General features: G+C 61.8%; 3 protein-coding genes and 1 long non-coding RNA gene across 8 annotated transcripts in view; 2 read left to right on the forward strand and 2 right to left on the reverse strand.

Annotated features, from left to right (window-relative positions):
- Positions 1-638: 638 nt before the first annotated feature.
- LOC112531360 (HAUS augmin-like complex subunit 4) lies at positions 639-5,523 on the reverse strand. Of its 2 annotated transcripts, none has more exons than XM_025146364.3 (7): positions 5,383-5,523; positions 4,874-5,100; positions 4,437-4,523; positions 3,414-3,653; positions 2,806-2,930; positions 2,290-2,358; positions 639-1,466 (listed from the first exon to the last, which is right to left on the reverse strand). In XM_025146364.3, exons 1-7 carry the CDS (start codon positions 5,405-5,407, stop codon positions 1,256-1,258), a joined length of 984 nt encoding a protein of 327 aa, XP_025002132.2. In that variant the 5' UTR covers positions 5,408-5,523; the 3' UTR covers positions 639-1,255. The 2 variants fall into 2 exon arrangements, with proteins under 2 accessions (XP_025002132.2, XP_025002131.2); XM_025146363.3 differs by having other exon boundaries at positions 4,874-5,115.
- Positions 1,327-2,923, forward strand: LOC124417474. Its single transcript, XR_006932298.1, has 2 exons — positions 1,327-1,459; positions 2,313-2,923. It is a non-coding gene; the product is annotated as an uncharacterized LOC124417474 (long non-coding RNA).
- Positions 5,389-19,148, reverse strand: OXA1L (OXA1L mitochondrial inner membrane protein). Of its 4 annotated transcripts, XM_025146361.3 has the most exons (10): positions 19,080-19,148; positions 18,918-18,977; positions 17,745-18,108; positions 14,896-15,039; positions 12,972-13,057; positions 11,073-11,237; positions 7,968-8,072; positions 7,003-7,174; positions 6,196-6,276; positions 5,970-6,108 (listed from the first exon to the last, which is right to left on the reverse strand). In XM_025146361.3, exons 1-10 carry the CDS (start codon positions 19,134-19,136, stop codon positions 6,008-6,010), a joined length of 1,335 nt encoding a protein of 444 aa, XP_025002129.2. In that variant the 5' UTR covers positions 19,137-19,148; the 3' UTR covers positions 5,970-6,007. The 4 variants fall into 4 exon arrangements, with proteins under 4 accessions (XP_040510936.1, XP_040510937.1, XP_025002129.2 ...); XM_040655002.2 differs by lacking the exon at positions 12,972-13,057 and having other exon boundaries at positions 5,389-6,108; XM_025146362.3 differs by lacking the exon at positions 14,896-15,039.
- Positions 19,149-20,806: 1,658 nt separating this feature from the next.
- Positions 20,807-21,939, forward strand: part of LOC107051192 (E3 ubiquitin-protein ligase RNF31-like) — a 28,779-nt gene continuing 27,646 nt past the window's right edge. Inside the window, exon 1 of the mRNA XM_046905058.1 lies at positions 20,807-20,930. Coding sequence (XP_046761014.1) covers positions 20,807-20,930 — 124 coding nt within the window. The remainder of the gene's footprint in view (positions 20,931-21,939) is intronic.

Genomic DNA, 21,939 nt, shown 5'->3' on the forward strand with positions numbered 1-21,939 from the left:
TCAGCGCGCGTGTTGCTACCGGGGGGGTGGGAAACAGATGGCTTGGACCAATCACACGGCGTCTTGCCTCGGTTGGGGAGAGATGGGCAGGGGCTCGGGCCAGTCAGAATGAGAGTTGCCACGGGAAAGTGCGAGATGGACGGGAGCTTGGACCAATCAGAGAACGAGTTGCCTCACAGAGGGGTGGGACGGAGGAGCGCAGCCAACGTGAGGAGAAAGGCGGGAAATTGGGGCGAAAAAGGGGGGATTTGGGGAAAAAAATGGATATTTCGGCTGAAGGAGGTGGGAAGAAACGGGAAATTCGGAGAAAATGTGGTGGTCTGGGGGAAAACGTGGGATTCCTCCCCGGAAAATGTGGGATTATGGGGGGAAAAATGGGAGGGTTAGCGGGAGAATGGGCGGTTTGGGGGTAAAATGTGGCATTTTGGGGTAAAATAGGGGGAATGGGGGGACTTGGGGGGAAAATGTGGGGTTTTGGGGGGAAATGGTGGCATTTGTGGGGCAAAAGGTGGCATTTTGGTGTACGACGTTGGTTTTAATTAGGGAAAAAGGCCCAATTTGGGGTAAAATGTGGGGTTTGGGGGTCAAATGTGGCATTTGGGGGGGAAATTGGGGCATTTATGGGGCAAAATGTGGCATTTTGGGGGAAAACATTGGTTTTTATTAGGGAAGAAGGCACTATTTGGGGTAAGATCTGGGAGCAACCATCACCATGGCAACCATCACCTTGGCAACCGTCACCATGGCAACCATCACCATGGCAACCAGAGGCTGCCATTACCCCCTCCTATCCTCACCCCTTGGTCCCATGGCTGACCCTGCAATGTCCCATGGCTCCCACCAATGGGAGAAGCCAACTGTGGGATCCCACCAATGGGAGGAGCCAATGGGGAAAGTGGGCGGGCCCTAACTATGGGTGGAGCCAATGGGGATAGTGGGCGGGTGCAAACAATGGGAGGAGCCAATGAGGGAAGTGGGCGGGTCCTTGGGCTGGAAACAAAAGGGGAACCAACCAATGGGAGGAGTCAATGGACAGGATGGGTGGGCACAAGCTTTGGGAGGAGCCAATAGGTAGACTCCACCAATGGGAGGAGCCAGTGAGGAGAGTGGGCGGGTCCTTACAATGGGAGGAGCCAATGGGAAAAATGGGTGGGCCCAACCCATCACAGGAGCCAATGGGAAGCCTTCATTTGTGGGCGGAGCCAATGGGAGTAGCCCATGGGGGTTGATCCCATTGCCGGGAGGTTCCGGTGCCCTATGGCTGTCCCTGCGCTGCCCCATTGATGTCCCCCCGTCCCCCCAGGTGCTGCAGCGCCCACTGCCGGTGCCGGATGTCGTCCCTCAGCTGGCGGTACTCCTCGGCCGTGGCCACCAAATGGGGTCCGATGGCCACCAATGTCCCCAGAGCCTCCCGCAGTCCCTCCAGCTCCGTCTGGGTGCGGCTGAGAGCCGCCTGCAGGTGTGACCTGGGGGGGGAAAAGCGTCTGTGGGGCTCCGTGGGGTGGTTATGGGGCGCTATGTGGTGTCTATGGGGCGCTACGCAGTGTCTATGAGGCTCTATAGGGCTCCATGGGGTGTCTATGGCGTGTCTACGGAGCTCTATGGGTGTCTATGGGGCTCCATGGGGTGGTTATGGGGTGCTATGGGGTGTCTATGGGGCTCTATGGGGCACTATGGTGTGTCTATGGGGGTGCGATGAGGCTCTATGGGTGTCTGTGGGGTGACCATGGGGCGCTATAGGGTGTCTATGGGGCACTATGGGGTTCTGTGGGGTGTCTATGGGATATCTATGGGACTCTACGGGTTGTCTATGGGGCTCTATGGGGTTATATGGAGCGTCTATGGAGCTCTATGGGTGTCTGCGGGGCTCAATGGAGCTCTACGGGGAATCTATGGGGAGTCTATGGGGTGTCTACGGGGCACGATGGGGCTCTATGGGGCTTCTATGGGGCTCCATAGGGTGTTTATGGGGCTCTATGGGTGTCTATGTGGTCTCTATGGGGTGTCTATGGGTCCCTATGGGTCCCTAAACGGCTCTATGGAGCGCAATGGGTCCCTATGGGTCTCTATGGGATCTCTATGGTTCCCTATGGGTCTCTATGAGGGTTCTATGGAGTCTCTATGGGTCTCTATGGGGTGCTACAAGTCTTTATGAGTCCCTATGGGTCCCTATGAGTCTCTATGGGTCCCTATGGGTATCTATGGTTTCCATATGGGTCCCTATGGGTCTCTATGGGATTTCTATGGGTCTCTATGGGGTTTCTGTGGGTCCCCATGTCTGTGCCCCACCTGATCCTGCTGTGTGCCTCCAGGTGCTCCGGGCTGTACGTCTCCGCCAGCAGCGTCAGCTCCTCCAACCTACGGCACACCGACATCCCGTAATAGCGGCAGTGACGTCATCGCCGCGACGGTGACGTCATCACAGGGACGTCACTGCAGCGACGTCGCCGCTGTCGCCATCGCGGCGCCACCGCCGTTGGGGGGGGTGGGAGGGGCCAATGGGGGGGATCCAACCAATGGGAGGAGGGAATGGACAGAATGGGCGGGGCCAACCGATGGGAGGAGCCAATGGGGGGACTCCACTGGTGGGAGGAGCCAATGGGGCAATCCCACCAATGGGAGGAGTCAGAGAGGAGCGTGGGTGGGACCTCATGGGAGGAACCAATGGGAGGAGTGGGCAGGAGCAATCAATGGGAGGAACCAATGAGGGAAGTGGGCGGGTCCTTGGGATGGAAATGACAGGGGAACCAACCAATGGCAGGAGGCGGTGGGCCAAGTGGGCGGTGCCGCGCAACTGTCACTCACCGCGCCTTGAGCAGCATGGCCGCCGCCTTGGCCTGCAGGTAGCGCCCCCTGCACCGCTCCACCTCGGCCTGCTGGGCCTGCAGGGCCTTCAGCTGCCCCAACAGCACCGAGCAGCGCAGCTGCGCCTGGGGGCAGCCCCATACCGAGACCCCAGTGGGTCACCCCATAAACTCACCCCATAGGGACACCCCATAGGGACACCCCATAAAATGACCCCATACGGAGACCCCATAGGGATGCCCTATAAGTAGATCCCATACGGAGACTCTGTAGTGTGACCGCATAGTGAGAACCCATAGGGAGACCCCATTAAGTGACCCCATAGGGAGACCCCATAGGGAAACCCTATTGACCCCATAGCCTCTACTGACCCCATAACCCCCATTGACTCCAATACCCCCATCACCCCCATTGACCCCATAGCACCCATTGACCCCATAGCCCCCATTGACCCCAATACCTCCATTGACCCCAATAGCTCCACAGCCCCCATTGACCCAATGACCCAATACCCCCATAGCCCGCATTACCCCATTGACCCCAATACCCCCAATACCCTCATTGACCCCAATACCCCCATAGCCCCCGGTTGACCCCATAGCCCCCACCTGCACACACCCCCTGCAGTTCCTCTCCAGCAGCACCAGCAGCTGCCACCTCCTCTCCTTCAGCCTCCTCAGCCTGCACTGCTCCTGCAGCAGCTCCTCCCTCACGCTGCCGGCCCCATGGCCGACCCCACAGCCGGCCCCATTGCTGACCCCGTGGCTGTAGTGCTGCAGCTCCGCCACCTTCAGCCCCATTTGGGCCTCCAGCAGCTCCAGCAATGGCCGCCGAACAGCCAATGGGAGCTGGGGGGAGCAGGAGAGGGCGGGACTTAGGGGAGGGGGCGGGGCTTTAAAAGGGGAGGGGCTAAAGCAAGGAGGTTGGGCTAAGGAAAGGGGGCGGGGCCGAAGGAAGGGGCGGGGCTTAGACAAGTGAGACTAATGGAAGGGGCGGAGCTTAAGGAAGGGGCGGAGCCTGGGGGGAGAGAAGGGCTTGGGGAAGGGGCGGGGCTTAGGAAGGGGCGGGGCTTGGAAAAGTGAGACCAAGGGAAGGGGCGGAGCTTAAGGAAGGGGGCGGAGCCTAGGGAGAGAGCAGGGCGTAGCAGTGGGAAAGGCTTAGGGAAGGGGGGGAAGGAAGGGGCGGGGCTTAGGAAGGGGAGGGGCTAAAGTGAATGGGCGGGGCTTGGGAAAGTGGGCGGGGCTTTGAAAGGTGGGCGGGGCTTGAATGAGGGAGGGGCTTAGGGAAGGGATGGATAGGACTTAGGCGTGCCTATTTGGCTTAATTAGGGGGCCAGGGCTTAATGAAGAGGGGTTGAGTGATGGGATGAGGGTGGATGGGAACGGGTGGGGCTTATGGAAAGGGGCGGGGCAACAAGGGGGCGGGACTAAGGGAAGGGGTGGGATTTAAGCAGAGGGGCGGGGCTTTAACGGGGGCGGGGCTTAAGAAAGGCATGTGGTGAGCCAAGGGGGAGGGGCTTCGAGCAGGAAGTGGGCATAGGAAAGAGGGCGGGGCTTAAGGAAGGGGGCGGGGCTTCACTGGATGCTATGGGGTTGGAGGGGGCGGGGCTTGGACAAAGGGGCGGGGCTTACGGGCGGGTGGGGCATAAGGTCGGCCAATCCCGGCACAGTGCGGCGCAGCTCAGCCAATGAGAGCGCTTCTTCCACGGCGGCCAGAGGCTGAAGGGGAGGAAAAGGGTGCAAAAGGAGCCCCAAATCCCCAAATTTGGGGGGAGAAAAGCCAGAAATGGGAATGAGTATAAATAGGGTAAGTGGAAGGGAATAATGCAGAAAGAAAGGGGAATTTGGGCAAAAATGGTAAAATGCACCAAAAACGAAAGAAAAATGGCAGAGAAATGGTGAGACTGGACCAAAATCAAGGCAAATAATGGCAGAAATGGGGAATTCTGCCCTGCATTTTGGGGGAAAAAAGCCCAGAAATGGGAAATCCAACTCCCAAAGGGGCAGAAAAGCTCCAAAAATGGCCAAATTCGCCCCAAATTTGGGGTTAAATGCCCCCCCAAACCCACCTGGGTGGCCCCGGGGGGGCGGGGCTTCCGCAGCAGCTCCTGTAGCCCCGCCCACAGCGCCTCCTGAGCCAACCAGGCGGCTCGGCTCCGCGCAAGCCCCGCCTCCGCCTGCCGCAAGTCCCGCCTCTGCGCCGGGATTGGTCCGTTCTCCTCCAGCGCCGCTGCTAATTGGCTGAGCCCGGGGTGGAGGCGAAGCTTGTCCAAAAGGGGGCGGGGCCACTGCGGGGCTATGGGGAGAGGGGCTATTAAGGAACAATTAGCCGCATTACGCCCTTAATTAGCCCCATTATGACCCCCTTAGAATGCGAGGTTCCCTTAATTACGTCCATTAGTCCCTAGTTAACGCTGCTAACGAACGCCCCGGCACGACCCCATAATTAATGCTCGTTTTGTGAAGCATTAATCAGCGCCATAGTCACTGCAACGAGTTAATTAACACCTAATTAACCCCAACTAAACACGAAAAGCAGTCTAACTACACCCCAGCGAAGCTCCCCTACTTAACTCACCCATCAGCTCCGCTTCCGGCTCCATGCCGCCACTTCCGGTCCCGATTTGGCGCTTCTGACCCCCCAAATTCCCCCTTTGCTTTTCTTTTACCCCAAAGTCGGCTCAAAACAGCGCAATCCGCGCTCTTTCCCGGAGGCCACGCCTTTTCCGCTCCCCGCAGCCAATGAAACGAGAGAAGGGGCGGGGCGGCGCATGCGCACCGCTGGACCCGCCCCCTTTTTCAGAAGTTCGAGAGCAGTAGCCAATCAGAGTGAGGTACTTCCTATGCAAGGCGGAAGTGGCGTTATCCAAGATGGCGGCTGCGACGCGGTGTCCTCCGTCACCTTAACCACTAAAGCGGGGGCCGCCATCTTAACCCCAACCCCACCCGTTAACCGCTACGATGAAATGAGTGACCGGAAGACGCGGCGGAGTGACCGGAAGCCAAACTACGACGGCAACGCTTTTGAAAACCGAACCGGAAGTGCCTGGAGTGACGGCCGCCATTTTGACACACCCCAACCGGAAGTGCCTGCCTAGACGCCGCCATTTTGCCCCGAGCGGAGCGGAAGCGTCCGAGTTAACGGAAAAAAAAAAGCAAACGGTATTCGAACCGCGATGGTCTTTGTTTTATTGTCTCCTTTCTCAACCCAAAGTTTCCTTCCAGGGTCGTTTCGGTGCGGGTGGCGGAGCGGGAGCGGCGGGAGGAGCCAACGGGTTCTGCGCGAACGTCTGCCGGAGCGGCCCTACGGCAGGAAGTGACGTGTGTAAGCTGCGCCGGAAGCGCGGCCGGAAGTGTGTGGGACGGTTTGATCACGTCACTTCCTGCTCACCCTTGGCCGCCATTGTTAGGTGGTTCCGGCGCTGCCATTCGCGTCTCTCGGCGCTCTGCGACGCCCGGGCCTCGGCCAGACCTACAGCGCCCCACAGACAGCGCCGTCACTGCCCCATAGCGCGACCCACAGCCGCCCCATAGCCGGCAGGCCCCGCTCAGGACCCATAGGACCCACCGTGGGGGCAATGTGGTGTCCTAGAATGGTGTCCTAGAATGGCCCCACAGTGCCCCATAGGGATGCACAGGACCCCAAGGAATCCCATAGAGACCCACAAAACCCTGCATGGGTCCTACAGAGTCGGACAGGACCCCATGGAGACCCCATACAGACCTACAGGGCCATTTAGAACCCCCTAAAACGCTGACGGAGCTACATAGGAACCCCATAGGGAGCCACAGAGCCCCATAGAACCCTACAGGAACTCTACAGAGACACTCAGTGACACCATGAGGTCCAAAAAGGCCCCATAGAACCCTGTAGGAGCCCTACAAAGTCACACAGGGACCCCATAGGGATGCACAGACCGCATAGGGACCCCACAGAGCCCCATAGAGTCCCACAGAACTCCATAGGGATCCTACAGAAGCACCCAGAATCCCATAGAGACCCCAGAAAATCTCATAAAGCCCCACAAAATCCCATCGGGACCCCATAAAGCCCTATAAGAACCACAAAGGACCCCATGGAGCCCCGCAGAGCGCAATAGGGTCCCTCACAGCCCCGTAGAACCCCATAAAGACCCCAGAGAACCCCACAGGCACCCCAAAATCCCTATATCCCCCAATCCCCTCCCTGAGCTCTCACTTTTCCTCATCCGTTGCAGGATCCCCTCTTTCGGGGCGGACCCCGTGGGGTCCGGGGGGGGAATTGGGGGCGGAGCCGGGATGCGGAGGGCGGAGCGGATGGCGGGGATCCGCAGCAGCAGCGTCTGCAATAGGCTGAACGTGTTGGACGTCAGCCAATAGACGAAGATGGCCTGCGAAAAGGGGGCGGGGTCAGCGGGAGGACACGCCCACTTCCCGGCTAAGCCACGCCCACCCGCAGGAAGCCACGCCCAAATGCCTCAAACCACGCCCCCAATGTGATTGGCCACGCCCACCGGCTCTAAGCCACGCCCCTGACGTCTAAGCCCCACCCCAAATTCATATAGCCACGCCCACAATGCCTAAGCCCCGCCCCCATATCAATCCATGCCCACAATGGCATTAGCCACTCCAAGCCCCGCCCCCAAGCATTTAAACCACGCCCACGGCGCCTAAGCCACGCCTTTTTGCTTCAAACCACGCCTCCAGTAGCTAAGCCCCGCCTCCCCGTGCCTCAAACCACGCCCCTTCCGGAATCGCAGGGCTGAGATTGGCTGAGCACCAGGACGCCTTTACAGACTGCAAAGCCCCGCCCCCTTCCTACAAGCCCCGCCCCTTTCTCTTACAACCCGCCCCTTCCCCGAACTCCTCTAGCCCCGATGCCCCGCCCCCTTGCACAAGGCCCCGCCCCCTTTCCCTCAAGCCCCGCCCCCACACCACTCCCCCATACAGAACCCACATTCCGCCCCTTTTCCCCTTAGCCCCGCCCCTTCCGGTTGTTCTGGCTTCTAATTGGCTCACCCCACCCGTACAGAACCCAACCCTCTCCCCTCTACCCCTTAGCCCCGCCCCTTCTGGCCACGCCGGCCCCCGATTGGCACTCCCCCCCCCCACAGAACCCAAACCCCGCCCCTTTTTGCCCTTAGCCCCGCCCCTTCTGGTTGCGCTGGCCCCCGATTGGCTCACCGCCGGGAAGTGCACGGTCATGGGCAGGAAGAGGAGGGGCAGCACCCGCAGCACCGCCCGCACCGCCCCGGCGTGGGGGCTGCTGACGCCCGACTCCGCCCCCGCCTGCAACGAGGAATGCCATTGGTCAGTGTCGGCCACACCCCCTCCGTGCTCACACCACCCGCCTACAACGAGCCACGCCATTGGTCAGTTCCGGTCTGGACATTTGCTGCCCTTATTTGCATATTCGATGAACAGGGAGGCACGTCATTGGCCAGCCGTGGCCACGCCCCTTTTCTTCTTGGGGATGGAGTTTATATGAAGATGCTCAGAGCCCCATAAATCCTCATGGAGATCCACAAAGCCCCATAGGAACCTCACAGAGCCCCATAGGTACCCCACAGAGCCCCATAGACCTCTAAGAACACCCCACAGACCCCTATACGCCTACAGGGAACCCATAGAGCCCCATAGAAACCCCACAGAGTCCCATGGAGCCCCACGGAGCCCTACAACAGCCCTACAGAGCTTCTTAGAAAAAGACAGAGCCCCATAGGAACTCCATAGAGCCCCACACAACCCTATAAAGACCCAACAGAACCATATAACATATGTTTTAGGGTAGGTGTTGTCTATAGGTACCAATGGAAACCTCCAGGACCCAATGGAGACTCCTAAAAAGCGGCCATACAGTTGGACTTCCAGCACCATACACGCAATGGCGCTGCTGAACCCATATCCCCATACGACCCCATTATAAGGGTGTCCTTCCATCCCCATCCGCACGGTGGCGCTGCAGAGCTCCCATAGCCCCATAGAGCCCCATTGTACGACTGCAGTTCCATTTCCATCCACACGGTGGCGCTGCAGAGCCCATATCCCCATAGAACCCCATTATACGACTGCAGTTCCACCTCCATCCACACGGTGGAGCTGCAGAGCCCCATATCCCCCTCCCCCTTAGTCCTCCCAGGCCGTACCTCCACCCCCATCCGCACGGTGGCGCTGCAGAGCCCCCCATCCCATTTCCTCCCCCCCCAGTCCTCCCAGGCCGTACCTCCAGGACCATCCCATGGTGGCGCTACTGAGCCCATATCCCCATAGAGCCCCATTATACGACTGCAGTTCCACCCCCATCCGCACGGTGGCGCTACTGAGCCCCCTCAACCCCCCTAGTCCTCCCAGGCCGTACCTCCAGGACCATCCACACGGTGGCGCTGCAGAGCCCCATATCCCCATATAGGACCCCATTATATGACTGTAGTTCCACCCCCATCCGCACGGTGGCGCTACTGAGCCCCCTCCACCCCCCTAGTCCTCCCAGGCCGTACCTCCAGGACCATCCACACGGTGGCGCTAATGAGCCCATATCCCCATAGAGCCCCATTATACGACTGCAGTTCCACCGCCATCCGCGCGGTGGCGCTGCAGAGCCCCATATCCCCCTCCCCTTTAGTCCTCCGAGGCCGTACCTCCAGGACCATCCACACGGTGGCGCTGCAGAGCCCCATATCCCCATATAGGACCCCATTATATGACTGTAGTTCCACCCCCATCCGCACGGTGGCGCTACTGAGCCCCCTCAACCCCCCTAGTCCTCCCAGGCCGTACCTCCAGGACCATCCACACGGTGGCGCTGCAGAGCCCCATATCCCCATAGAGCCCCATTATACGACTGCAGTTCCACCCCCATCCGCACGGTGGCGCTACTGAGCCCCCTCCACCCCCCTAGTCCTCCCAGGCCGTACCTCCAGGACCATCCACACGGTGGCGCTACTGAGCCCATATCCCCATAGAGCCCCATTATACGACTGCAGTTCCACCCCCATCCGCACGGTGGCGCTACTGAGCCCCCTCAACCCCCCTAGTCCTCCCAGGCCGTACCTCCAGGACCATCCACACGGTGGCGCTGCAGAGCCCCATATCCCCATAGAGCCCCATTATACGACTGCAGTTCCACCCCCATCCGCACGGTGGCGCTGCAGAGCCGCCCCCCCCCCCAGTCCTCCCAGGCCGTACCTCCAGGACCATCCACACGGTGGCGCTACTGAGCCAATATCCCCATAGAGCCCCATTATACGACTGCAGTTCCACCGCCATCCACACGGTGGCGCTGCAGAGCCCCCTCAACCCCCCTAGTCCTCCCAGGCCGTACCTCCAGGACCATCCACACGGTGGCGCTACTGAGCCCATATCCCCATAGAGCCCCATTATATGACTGCAGTTCCACCCCCATCCGCACGGTGGCGCTGCAGAGCCCCCCTCCCATTTCCTCCCCCCCCCAGTCCTCCGAGGCCGTACCTGCAGGACCATCCACACGGTGGCGCTAATGAGCCCATATCCCCATAGAGCCCCATTATATGACTGCAGTTCCACCCCCATCCGCGCGGTGGCGCTGCAGAGCCCCATATCCCCCTCCCCTTTAGTCCTCCGAGGCCGTACCTCCAGGACCATCCCATGGTGGCGCTACTGAGCCCATATCCCCATAGAGCCCCATTATACGACTGCAGTTCCACCCCCATCCGCACGGTGGCGCTACTGAGCCCCCTCAACCCCCCTAGTCCTCCCAGGCCGTACCTCCAGGACCATCCACACGGTGGCGCTACTGAGCCCATATCCCCATAGAGCCTCATTATACGACTGCAGTTCCACCCCCATCCGCACGGTGGCGCTACTAAGCCCCCTCCACCCCCCCTAGTCCTCCCAGGCCGTACCTCCAGCACCATCCACACGGTGGCGCTACTGAGCCCATATCCCCATAGAGCCTCATTATACGACTGCAGTTCCACCCCCATCCGCACGGTGGCGCTACTGAGCCCCCTCCACCCCCCTAGTCCTCCCAGGCCGTACCTCCAGGACCATCCACACGGTGGCGCTACTGAGCCCATATCCCCATAGAGCCCCATTATACGACTGCAGTTCCACCCCCATCCGCACGGTGGCGCTACTGAGCCCCCTCAACCCCCCTAGTCCTCCCAGGCCGTACCTCCAGCACCATCCACACGGTGGCGCTACTGAGCCAATATCCCCATAGAGCCTCATTATACGACTGCAGTTCCACCGCCATCCACACGGTGGCGCTGCAGAGCCCCCTCCACCCCCCCTAGTCCTCCCAGGCCGTACCTCCAGGACCATCCACATGGTGGCGCTGGTGAGCAGCGGCAGCGCGTAGGTGGGGTCGGGGCAGCTGAGGTCGCTGATCCACGCGGCTCCGCCCCCTTTGAGCCCCGGCAGCGGAGCGGCCGCCATTTGTTGCAGCGCCATAAAGAACGACACGAAGATGGGGGTCTGAACCCCCCCGGGGTCACCGCCGCCCACCCCTCACCTCTCACCCCTCACCTTTCACCCCTCACCCCTCACCTCTCACCTTTCACCCCTCACCTCTCACCTCCGACCCCCCCCCGCCCCATGGGGGCGCCCATACAGACCCCATGAATACCCATAGAGACCCATGGAGATCCATAGAGACTCAAAGAGACCCATAGAGATCCCATAAAGACCCATTGAGACCCATAGAGACCCCATAGCGACCCATTGAGACCCATACAAACCCCATAAAGACCCATAGAGACCCCATAGAGCGCCATGAAGAGCCATAGATACGCCACCAAGACCCATAAAGACTCATACAGACCCATAGAGACCCATAGAGATCCTATAGAGAACCATAGCGGCCTCACAGAAACCCATAGAGACCCATAGCTGCCCCATAAAGATCCCATAGAGACCCATAAGGACCCATAAAGACCCATAACTGCCCCATAGAGACCCACAGATAGCCCATAGAGACCCATAAATACCCCATAGACACCCATAGCTGCCCCATAGAGACCCATACATACCCCAGAGACCCCATAGAGACCCATAGCTGCCCCGTAGAAGCCCACAGAGAGCCATATCAGCCCCATAGATCCCCCATTAACTGCCCCACATCAGCCCCATTCCCTGCCCCACATCCGCCCCACATCAGCCCCCTTCCCTGACCCAAATCAGCCCCACATCAGCCCCACAGATCCCCCATTCCCTGCCCCATAGCCACCCCACATCAGCCCCGTTCCCTGCCCCATACCTGCCCCATAGCAAGCCCATATCAACCCCATTCCCTGCCCCACGTCAGCCCCACATCAACCCCATAGATCCCCCATAGCCACCCCACATCAGCCCCATTCCCTTCCCCACATCAGCCCCACATCCGCCCCACATCATCCCCATAGATCCCCCATAGCCACCCCACATCAGCCCCATTCCCCGCCCCACATCAGCCCCACATCAGCCCCATAGATCCCCCATAGCCACCCCACATCAGTCCCGTTCCCTGCCCCATACCTGCCCCATAGCCATCCCACATCAGCTTCATTCCCTGCCCCACTTCAGCCCCATACCAAACCCGTAGATCCCCCACAGCCATCCCACATCAGGCCCATTCCCTGCCCCACATCAACCCCATAGATCCCCCATAGTCATGCCACATCAGCCCCATTCCCTGCCCCACATCAGCCCCATTCCCTGCCCCATATCAGCCCCACATCCGCCCCACATCATCCCCATAGATCCCCCATAGCCACCCCACATCAGCCCCATTCCCCGCCCCACATCAGCCCCACATCATCCCCATAGATCCCCCATAGCCACCCCACATCAGCCCCATTCCCTGCCCCACATCAGCCCCCCATCCGCCCCACATCATCCCCATAGATCCCCCATAGCCACCCCACATCAGCCCCATTCCCTGCCCCACATCAGCCCCACATCTGCCCCACATCAGCCCCATAGATCCCCCATAGCCACCCCACATCAGTCCCGTTCCCTGCCCCATACCTGCCCCATAGCCATCCCACATCAGCTTCATTCCCTGCCCCACTTCAGCCCCATACCAACCCCGTAGATCCCCCACAGCCACCCCACATCAGCCCCATTCCCTTCCCCACATCAACCCCATAGATCCCCCATAGCCACCCCACATCGGCCCCATTCCCTGCCCCACATCAGCCCCACATCCGCCCCACATCACCCCCGCCCCACCTGCACGATGGGGACGAGGAACCCCCTCAGAGGGTTGACGTTGTGCCGCCGTTGATACGCCGCCAACTCCGCGTAGGCGCGGGCAGCTGTGGGGCACAGCTTCGTGAGGCCCCGCCCCCTTTCCGAGGCCCCGCCCCCTTTCCGAGGCCCCGCCCCCTTTCCGAGGCCCCGCCCGCCTCTGAGGCCCCGCCCCCTCTGTGAGGCCCCGCCCCTTTCAGCCCCACCCGCATTTCGGAGGCCCCGCCCTTTAAGCCCCGCCCCCTTTCCGAGGCCCACCTTTGTGCGGCTCCGCCCCCTGCATCCCTTTAAGCCCCGCCCCCTTTCAGAAGCCCCGCCTACCTCTGTGTGGCCCCGCCCACCTTTGTGTGGCCCCGCCCCCTTTCTGAGGCCCCGCCCGCCTTTGTGCGGCTCCGCCCCCTTTCTCACTCCCTGCCACTCTAAGCCCCGCCCCCTTTCCGAGGCCCCGCCCACCGTTGTGTGGCTCCGCCCCCTTTCTAAGTCCCCGGCACTCTAAGCCCCGCCCCCTTCGTGATGCCCCGCCCCGTTTCTGAGCCCCGGCTTAGTGCGGCCCCGCCCCTTTAAGCCCCGCCCTTTCCGAGGCCCCGCCCACCTTTGTGCACCTCCTCCCCTTTCCGATGCCCCGCCCCCTTTCCGATGCCCCGCCCCCTTCTGAATCCATTCCACTCTAAGCCCCGCCCCCGTTATGTCCCGACCCCTTTGTGAGGGCCCGCCCCCTCAGAATGGCCCGCCCCTTTAAGCCCCGCCCCCTTTCCGAGGCCCCGCCCACCTTTGTGCGGCCCCGCCCCCTTTCCGAGGTCCCGCCCCTTTAAGCCCCGCCCCCTTGAGGCCTTGCCCACCTTTGTGCAGCCCTACTCCCTTTTCCGAGGCCCCGCCCCCTTTCCGATGCCCCGCCCCCTTTGTGAGGTTCCGCCTCCTCATAATGTCCCACCACTTTAAGCCCCGCCCCCTTTCCGGGACCCCGCCTACCTTCCCGAGGCCCCGCCCACGTCTGTGCGACTCCACCCCCTTTCCGATGCCCCGCCCCTTTAAGCCCCGCCCCCTTTGTGGGGCCCCGTTTACCTTTCCAAGGCCCCGCCCCCTTTTCATATCCATGCCACTCTAAGCCCCTCCCCCTTCCCGAGGCCCCGCCCCCTATCTTAGGCCCGCCCACCTTTGTGCGGCTCCGCCCCCTTTCTCACTCCCTGCCACTCTAAGCCCCGCCCGCTTTGTGGGGCCCCGCCCCCTTTCCGAGGCACCGCCCACCTTTGTGTGGCTCCGCCCCCTTTCTAAGACCCCCGCACTCTAAGCCCCGCCCCCTTCGTGAGGCCCGGCCCACCTTTGTTGGGCTCCGCCCATTTCAGAGGTACCGCCCCTTTAAGCCCCGCCCCCTTTCCGATGCCCCGCCCCCTTCTGAATCCATGCCACTCTAAGCCCCGCCCCTGTTATGTCCAGACCCCTCTGTGAGGGCCCGCCCCCTGAGAATGGACCGCCCCTTTAAGCCCCGCCCCCTTTCCGAGGCCCCGCCCGCCTTTGTGCGGCTACGCCCTTTTCCGAGGCCCCGCCCCTTTAAGCCCCGCCCCCTTTCCGAGGCCCCGCCCACCTTTGTGCGGCTCTGCCCCCTTTCCCAGTCCCTGCCACCACAAGCCCCGCCCCCTTTCCGAGGCCCCGCCCACGTTTGTGCGGCTCCGCCCTTTTTCCGAGACCCCGCCCCTTTAAGCCCCGCCCCCTTTCCGAGGCTCCGCCCACCTTTATGCGACTCCGCCCCCTTTCCGAGGCCCCGCCCCTTTAAGCCCCGCCCCCTTTCCGAGGCCCCGCCCTTTAAGCCCCGCCCCCTTTCCGAGGCCCCGCCCACCTCTGTGCAGCTCCGCCCTTTTCCCAAGGCCCCGCCCCTTTAAGCCCCGCCCCTTTCCGAGGCCCCGCCCACCTTTCTGCGGCTCCGCCCCCCTGCGCGCGTCCTGCAGGCGCTGTGCGAGCCGTTGGATGTGGGGCAGATGTGGGGCGGTGCGCGCGGCCTCACGTTGCGCCTTCAGCAGCAGCGGCAGCAGCGCCACGCGGACACACACTGTGCCTGCGGACCCACACGTGGGGGGCGGCCCCACACAACACCCCTATATGGCCCCCCATACAACCCCATGGAGACCCTCCAGCCCCATAGGGCCCCATAGAACCCCTCCCAGCCCCATAGAACCCTCCCCAGCCCCATAGAGCCCCATAGAACCCTCCCCAGCCCCATAGAGCCCCATAGAACCCTCCCCAGCCCCACAGAACCCTCCCCAGCCCCATAGAGCGCCATAAAACCCTCGCTAGCCCCACAGAACCACCCCCAGCCCCATAGAGCCCTCCCCAACCCCATAGAGCCCCTATATGGTCCCCCCAGCCCCATAGAACCCCCCCAGCCCCATAGAGGCCCCATATGGCCCCACCAGCCCCACACAACACCTCTATATGGCCCCCCATAGAACCACATAGAGTCCCCCCAGCCCCATAGGGCCCCATAGAACCCCCCCAAGCCCCATAGAACCCTCCCCAGCCCCATACAGCCCCTATATGGCCCCCCCAGCCCCATAGGGCCCCATAGAACCCCCCCCCAGCTCCATAGAACCCTCCCCAGCCCCATAGGGCCCCCACAGAACCCCCCCCAGCCCCATAGAGCCCCTAAACAGTCCCCCTCGCCGCCATAGAGCCCCCCCCCAGCCCCATAGAGCCCCATAGAACCCCCCACCAGCCCCAAAGAACCCTCTCCAGCCCCATAGAACCCAATAGAACTGCCCCCCAGCCCCATATGGCCCCACCAGCCCCATAGAGCCCCTATATGGCTCCCTATAGAGCTCTATACAGCCCCCCCCAGCCCCATAGAACCCTCCCCAACCCCATAGAGCCCCTATATAGCCCCCCCAGCCCCATAGGGCCCCATAGAACCCCCCCAAGCCCCATAGAACCCTCCCCAGCCCCATAGAGCCCCATAGAACCCTCCCCAGCCCCACAGAACCACCCCCGGCCCCATAGAGCCCCTCCCAGGCCCATAGAGCCCTATAGAACCCCCCCCCAGCCCCATAGAATCCTCCCCAGCCCCATAAAGCCCTTATATGGCCCCCCTGGCCCCATAGAGCCCCATAGAACCCCCCCTCGGCCCCATAGAATCCAGTAGAACTGCCCCCCAGCCCCATATGGCCCCACCAGCCCCATAGAACCCCTATATGACCCCCTATAGAGCCCTATACAGCCCCCCCCAGCCCCATAGAACCCTCCCCAGCCCCATAGAACCCCATAGAACCCCCCCCAGCCCCACAGAGCCCCTATATGGCCCCCTATAGAGCCCTATAGAGCCCCCCGCAACCCCATAGAGCCCCATAGAATCCCCCGCCAGCCCCAAAGAACCCTCTCCAGCCCCATAAAGCCCTCCCCAGCCCCATAAAGCGCCTATATGGCCCCCCCGGCCCCATAGAACCCCCCCAGCCCCATAGAACCCAATAGAACCGCCCCCCAGCCCCATAGAGGCCCCATGTGGCCCCACCAGCCCCATAGAACCCCTATATGACCCCCTATAGAGCCCCATAAAGCCCCCGCCAGCCCCATAGAGCCCCCCCCAGTCCCATAGAGCCCCATAGAACCCTCCCCAGCCCCATAAACCCCCCCCCCCCGGCCCCATAGAACCCTCCCCAGCCCTATAGGGCCCCCCCAGCCCCATAGACACCCATAGAGCCCCTATATGGCCCCCCATAAAGCCCCATAGAACCCCCCCCAGCCCCACAGAACCTCCCCCAACCCCACAGTGCCCCCTTACCCGCAGCGATGGCCACCCAGCCCCATATGGCCCCACCAGCCCCATAGAACCCCTATATGACCCCCTATAGAGCCCCATACAGCCCCCCCCAGCCCCATAGAACCCTCCCCAGCCCCATAGAACCCCATAGAACCCCCCCCAGCCCCACAGAGCCCCTATATGGCCCCCTATAGAGCCCTATAGAGCCCCCCGCAACCCCATAGAGCCCCATAGAATCCCCCGCCAGCCCCAAAGAACCCTCTCCAGCCCCATAAAGCCCTCCCCAGCCCCATAAAGCGCCTATATGGCCCCCCCGGCCCCATAGAACCCCCCCAGCCCCATAGAACCCAATAGAACCGCCCCCCAGCCCCATAGAGGCCCCATGTGGCCCCACCAGCCCCATAGAACCCCTATATGACCCCCTATAGAGCCCCATAAAGCCCCCGCCAGCCCCATAGAGCCCCCCCCAGTCCCATAGAGCCCCATAGAACCCTCCCCAGCCCCATAAACCCCCCCCCCGGCCCCATAGAACCCTCCCCAGCCCTATAGGGCCCCCCCAGCCCCATAGACACCCATAGAGCCCCTATATGGCCCCCCATAAAGCCCCATAGAACCCCCCCCAGCCCCACAGAACCTCCCCCAACCCCACAGTGCCCCCTTACCCGCAGCGATGGCCACCCAGCCCCATACGGCCCCCCGTGCCCCATAGAGCCCCTATATAGCCCCCCATAGAGCCCAATAGAACCCCCCCAGCCCCAAAGAACTCCCCCCATAGAGCCCCATAGAACCCCCCTATAGAGCCCCATAGAACCCCTATAGAGCCCCATAGAACCCCCCTATAGAGTCCCATAGAACCCCTATAGAGCCCCATAGAACCCCTATAGAGCCCCATAGAACCCCCCTATAGAGCCCCGTAGAACCCCTATAGAGCCCCATAGAACCCCCCCAGCCCCATAGAACCCCCCCATAGAGCCCCATAGAACCCCCCCAGCCCCATAGCGCCCCCTTACCGGCAGCGATGGCCCCCCACCACGGCAGCCCCACATCGAGGTGGAGGAACTGCAGGAGGTTCTGCACCAACCCCACGGGGCTCATCGCCCCCAACCCCAAATCCTCCAAGCGGACCTCCTCCGGCCCCACACATCCGTGGGGCTGCCCCACAAGTGGGCTCGGGGGGGCCGCAACGGGGTCCTGCCGCCCCATAAGTGCCAGCTGGGGCTCCAAATGGAGGCCTTCCTGCCCCACAAGCGGGTTCTGCCCCATAAGCGGGCTCTGCTGCCCCACGAGTGGGGCTTCCTGCCCCATAAGTGGGCTTTCCTGCCCCATAAGTGGGCTCTGCTGCTCCGTGGGTGACGTTGGGGGCACAGCGGTTGCCTATAAAAGAACAAAATCTATGGGGCTGAGACCCATAAGGGATCATCTGCCCCACAGCTGGACCCATAGCTGCCCCATAACCACCCCGTAACACCACACACAGCCCCATAGCCCCACAGCTGGACCCATAGCTGCCCCATAGCCCCACACACAGCCCCATAGCCCCACATCTGGATTCGTTGCTGCCCCACAGCCCCATAACCACCCCATAGCGGCCCCATATTGCCCCACAATGCCCCATATCACCCCATAGCAGCACTATATTGTCCCATATCTTCCCACAGTGGCCCCATACAGCCCCACATCGCCCCATAGGGGCCCCACATCGCCCCACAGCAGCCCCATATCACCCCACAACATCCCATATCACCCCATAACCACCCCATATTGCCCCATAGCGGACCCACATCGCCCCATATCACCACATAGTGGCCCCATACTGCCCTACAATGCCCCATATCAATCACATCACCCCATATCAGCCCATTTCCACCTCATATCGTCCCATAGCCACCACATATTGCCCCATATCGCCCCATAACCACCCCGTATCACCCCACATTGCCCCATAGCTGACCCGTATTGCCCCATAGTGGCCTTATATAGCCCCATATCGCCCCATAGTGGCCCCACGTCGCCCCACAGTGGCCCCATATCACCCCACATCGCCCCACAGCCACTCGATATCGCCCCATATTACCCTATAGACACCCCGTATCGCCCCATATCACCCCATAGCGGCCCCATATCGCAGCATATCGCCCCCGCACCGCCCCATAGTGGCCCCACATCGCCCCACAGCGGCCCACCTGCGTGCCCAGGCCGCGCCTCCCATTGTGGCAGCGGGCCCACAGCGGCGCCCTGAGCTCCTGCGGGGGAATAGGGGGGGGGGAACGAAGCCGAGGTGACGTCACGGAGCTCCCGCGTGACGTCACATCACCCGCGTGACGACACAGCCCCCCCTTCCCCACCTGGGCCCGCAAAGCGCGGAGCAGCGGCCGAAGCCGCGGGGACGCCGCCGCCATCATGGCCGCCGGAAGAGCGAGCCGGAAGAGGCGGGGCTCACTGCCGGAAGTGACGCCGCGCGGGCCGGAAGCGCCCTCCCCGCCGCCGCCATTTTGAAGCGCTGAGGTAAGGCGCAGCGGGGCTCCGGTTCGGGCGGATTTCCCCCCACCCCCCCCCACCTCCACCCCCCCCCCTCTAAAATCCAACTCCCCCCAAACCGCACGTGCGGCTCCGGGCCCCAAATCCCCCCTATCCCCTCCCCCCCCCGTGACCCCAAAAGGGCCCATATTGAGGCCACGGAACCCCCTATTCCTCCGTAGTTGCCCCATTTGGGCCCTTCGGCCTTAAAATCCCACCCCCGCCCCCCCCCAACAAAAACCCCATTTGGGGCTCCGAGTTCCCCATGAGCGACTTTTGGGGCGGATTTTCCCACTCGGAGGGGTTTTATTCGTTTGCGTTTCGGATTCAGGCAATGGCGCAGCCGCCCCCGGGGGTCCTCGGCGCACCGGAAGTGGCCTGCGGAGAGGGGGGGGCGCCACCGGAAGTGGTAGAGCCCAAAATGGGGGGGCTGGTGCAGAAAGAGGGCCGCGGGGGGGATGGGGGGAGCCAACCAATGGGAGGAGGCGGTGAGGAAAGCGGGCGGGCCCAAGCGGTAGGAGGAGCCAATGGGGGAAGCCCGGCAATGGGAGGAGCCAATGGGGAGAGTGGGCGGCCGCTCGGGGTGGGAGGAACCAATCAGGAAAGCGAGAGAGTCCAACCAATGGGAGGAGTCTCTGGGGGAAGTGGGCGGGCCCAACCATTGGGAGGAGCCAATGGGGAAACCCCACCAATGGGAGGAGCCAGTGAGGAGAGTGGGCGGGTCCTTGGGGTGGGAGGAGCCAGTGGGGGGATCCCACCAATGGGAGGAGCCACTGGGGAAAGTGGGCGGGCCCAACCAGCAGGAGCAGCCAATGAGGGGAGTGGGTGGGTCCTTGCGGTGGGCGGAGCCACTGCAGTGACCCTACCAATGGGAGGAGCCACTGGGGGGGCCCCCCCAATAGAAGGAGTCACAGGAGGGATCCCACCAATGGGAGCTGCCAGTGGGCCAAGTGGGTGGGCCCGATCGATGGGAGTGTCCAATGAGGGGAGTGGGCGGGCTCAAGCGATGGGAGGAGCCAATGGGGGGACCCCACCAATGGGAGGCGTCAGTGGGCAAAGTGGGCGGGCCCAACTAGTGGGAGCAGCCAATGAGGAGACTGGGCGGGTCCTTGGGGTGGGTGGAGCCACTGCAGTGACCCCACCAATGGGAGGAGCCAATGGGGGGACCCCACCAATGGGAGGCGTCAGTGGGCAAAGTGGGCGGGCCCAACTAGTGGGAGCAGCCAATGAGGAGACTGGGCGGGTCCTTGGGGTGGGTGGAGCCACTGCAGTGACCCCACCAATGGGAGGAGCCACTGGGGGGACCCCACCAATGGGAGGCGTTAGTGGGCAAAGTGGGAGGGCCCAACTAGTGGGAGCAGCCAATGAGGAGACTGGGCGGGTCCTTGGGGCGGGTGGAGCCACTGCAGTGACCTCACCAATGGGAGGAGCCACTGGGGGGACCCCACCAATGGGAGGCGTTAGTGGGCAAAGTGGGCGGGCCCAATTAGTGGGAGCAGCCAATGAGAGTGGGCGGGTCCTTGGGGCGGGCGGAGCCAATGGGGAGACCCCACCAATGGGAGGCGTGAGCGGGCGGTCCGAAGCGGCGCCGGGAGCCAATGAGAGGAAGGCGGCCATCGCTAAGGAGGCGTCGGCGCTGTGGGAGGAGTTGGAGGCGGAGCTTCGGAGGTGCCCCGGAAGTCCCGCCCCTTCCGCCCTGTGGGCGTTGGTGGCGCTGCCTGCAGCCCCCAACCGGAAGTGCCGCCATGTGGATGGGGCGGCGCTGCTGCGGGGGGAGGGGAGGGGGGTGAGTGTTAATTAGGGGCGGGGTAATTAGCGGGGGGGGGGGAGCGGGGAGGGGTTAATTGGAGGGGGCTAAGGGGTTAATTGGGGGAATTAGGGGGGTGTTAGGGGGTATTATGGGGTTAATAGGGAGTAATTAGAGTTTTAGAGAGCTGATTGGGGTAATTAGGGATAATTAAGATAATTATGGGCATTATAAGGTGATAGGAGGTAGTTAGAGGCTAATTGAGGGTAATTGCTGGGTATTAAGGGGAAATCAGAGGATATTAGGGGGCTAATTGGGAGTAATTAGGGGCGAATAGAGGGTAAGTGGGTATTAGGGGGCTAATTGGGGGTAATTAGGGGCAATTAAGCGGTATTAAAGGGCTAATTGGGGTAACTGGGGGGGAATTGGGGGTAATTAGAAGGGAATTGGGGGAGTATTGGGGGTCATTAGGGGCTAATTGTGGGTAATTATGGGGAAATCGGTAATCAGGGGCTAATTAGGGATGATAGGGGGTAATCAGATGTTGATGGGAGTCATTGGAGACTAATAGGCAGTCATAAGGGGTTAATAGAGGGTGATTAGGTGCTAATAGGACTAAGTAGGGGTGAATTGGGAATTATTAGCGACTAATTGGGGTCATTAGAAGACAATAAGGAGATAAGGGGTGTCATTAGAAGCTAATAAAGTAACGCTATGGGCTAATTGGGAATCATTAGAAGCTAACTGGGGTTTATTAGGGGCTAATTGGGGGTCATCAGGAGCAAATTGAGGGTCGCTAGATACTAATGAGAGTCATTGATGCCTTACAAGGCATCATTAGGGATTAATAAGGGGTCATTAGCGGCTAATTGGGGGTCATTAGGGGCTTTCGATGCCAATGGGGATCATTAGAGGCTAATAGGGGGTTATTAGGAGCTCAT

Source organism: Gallus gallus, chromosome 35, assembly GCF_016699485.2.
Source record: "Gallus gallus isolate bGalGal1 chromosome 35, bGalGal1.mat.broiler.GRCg7b, whole genome shotgun sequence".
In the NCBI taxonomy this organism is placed as follows: Eukaryota; Metazoa; Chordata; class Aves; order Galliformes; family Phasianidae; genus Gallus; species Gallus gallus.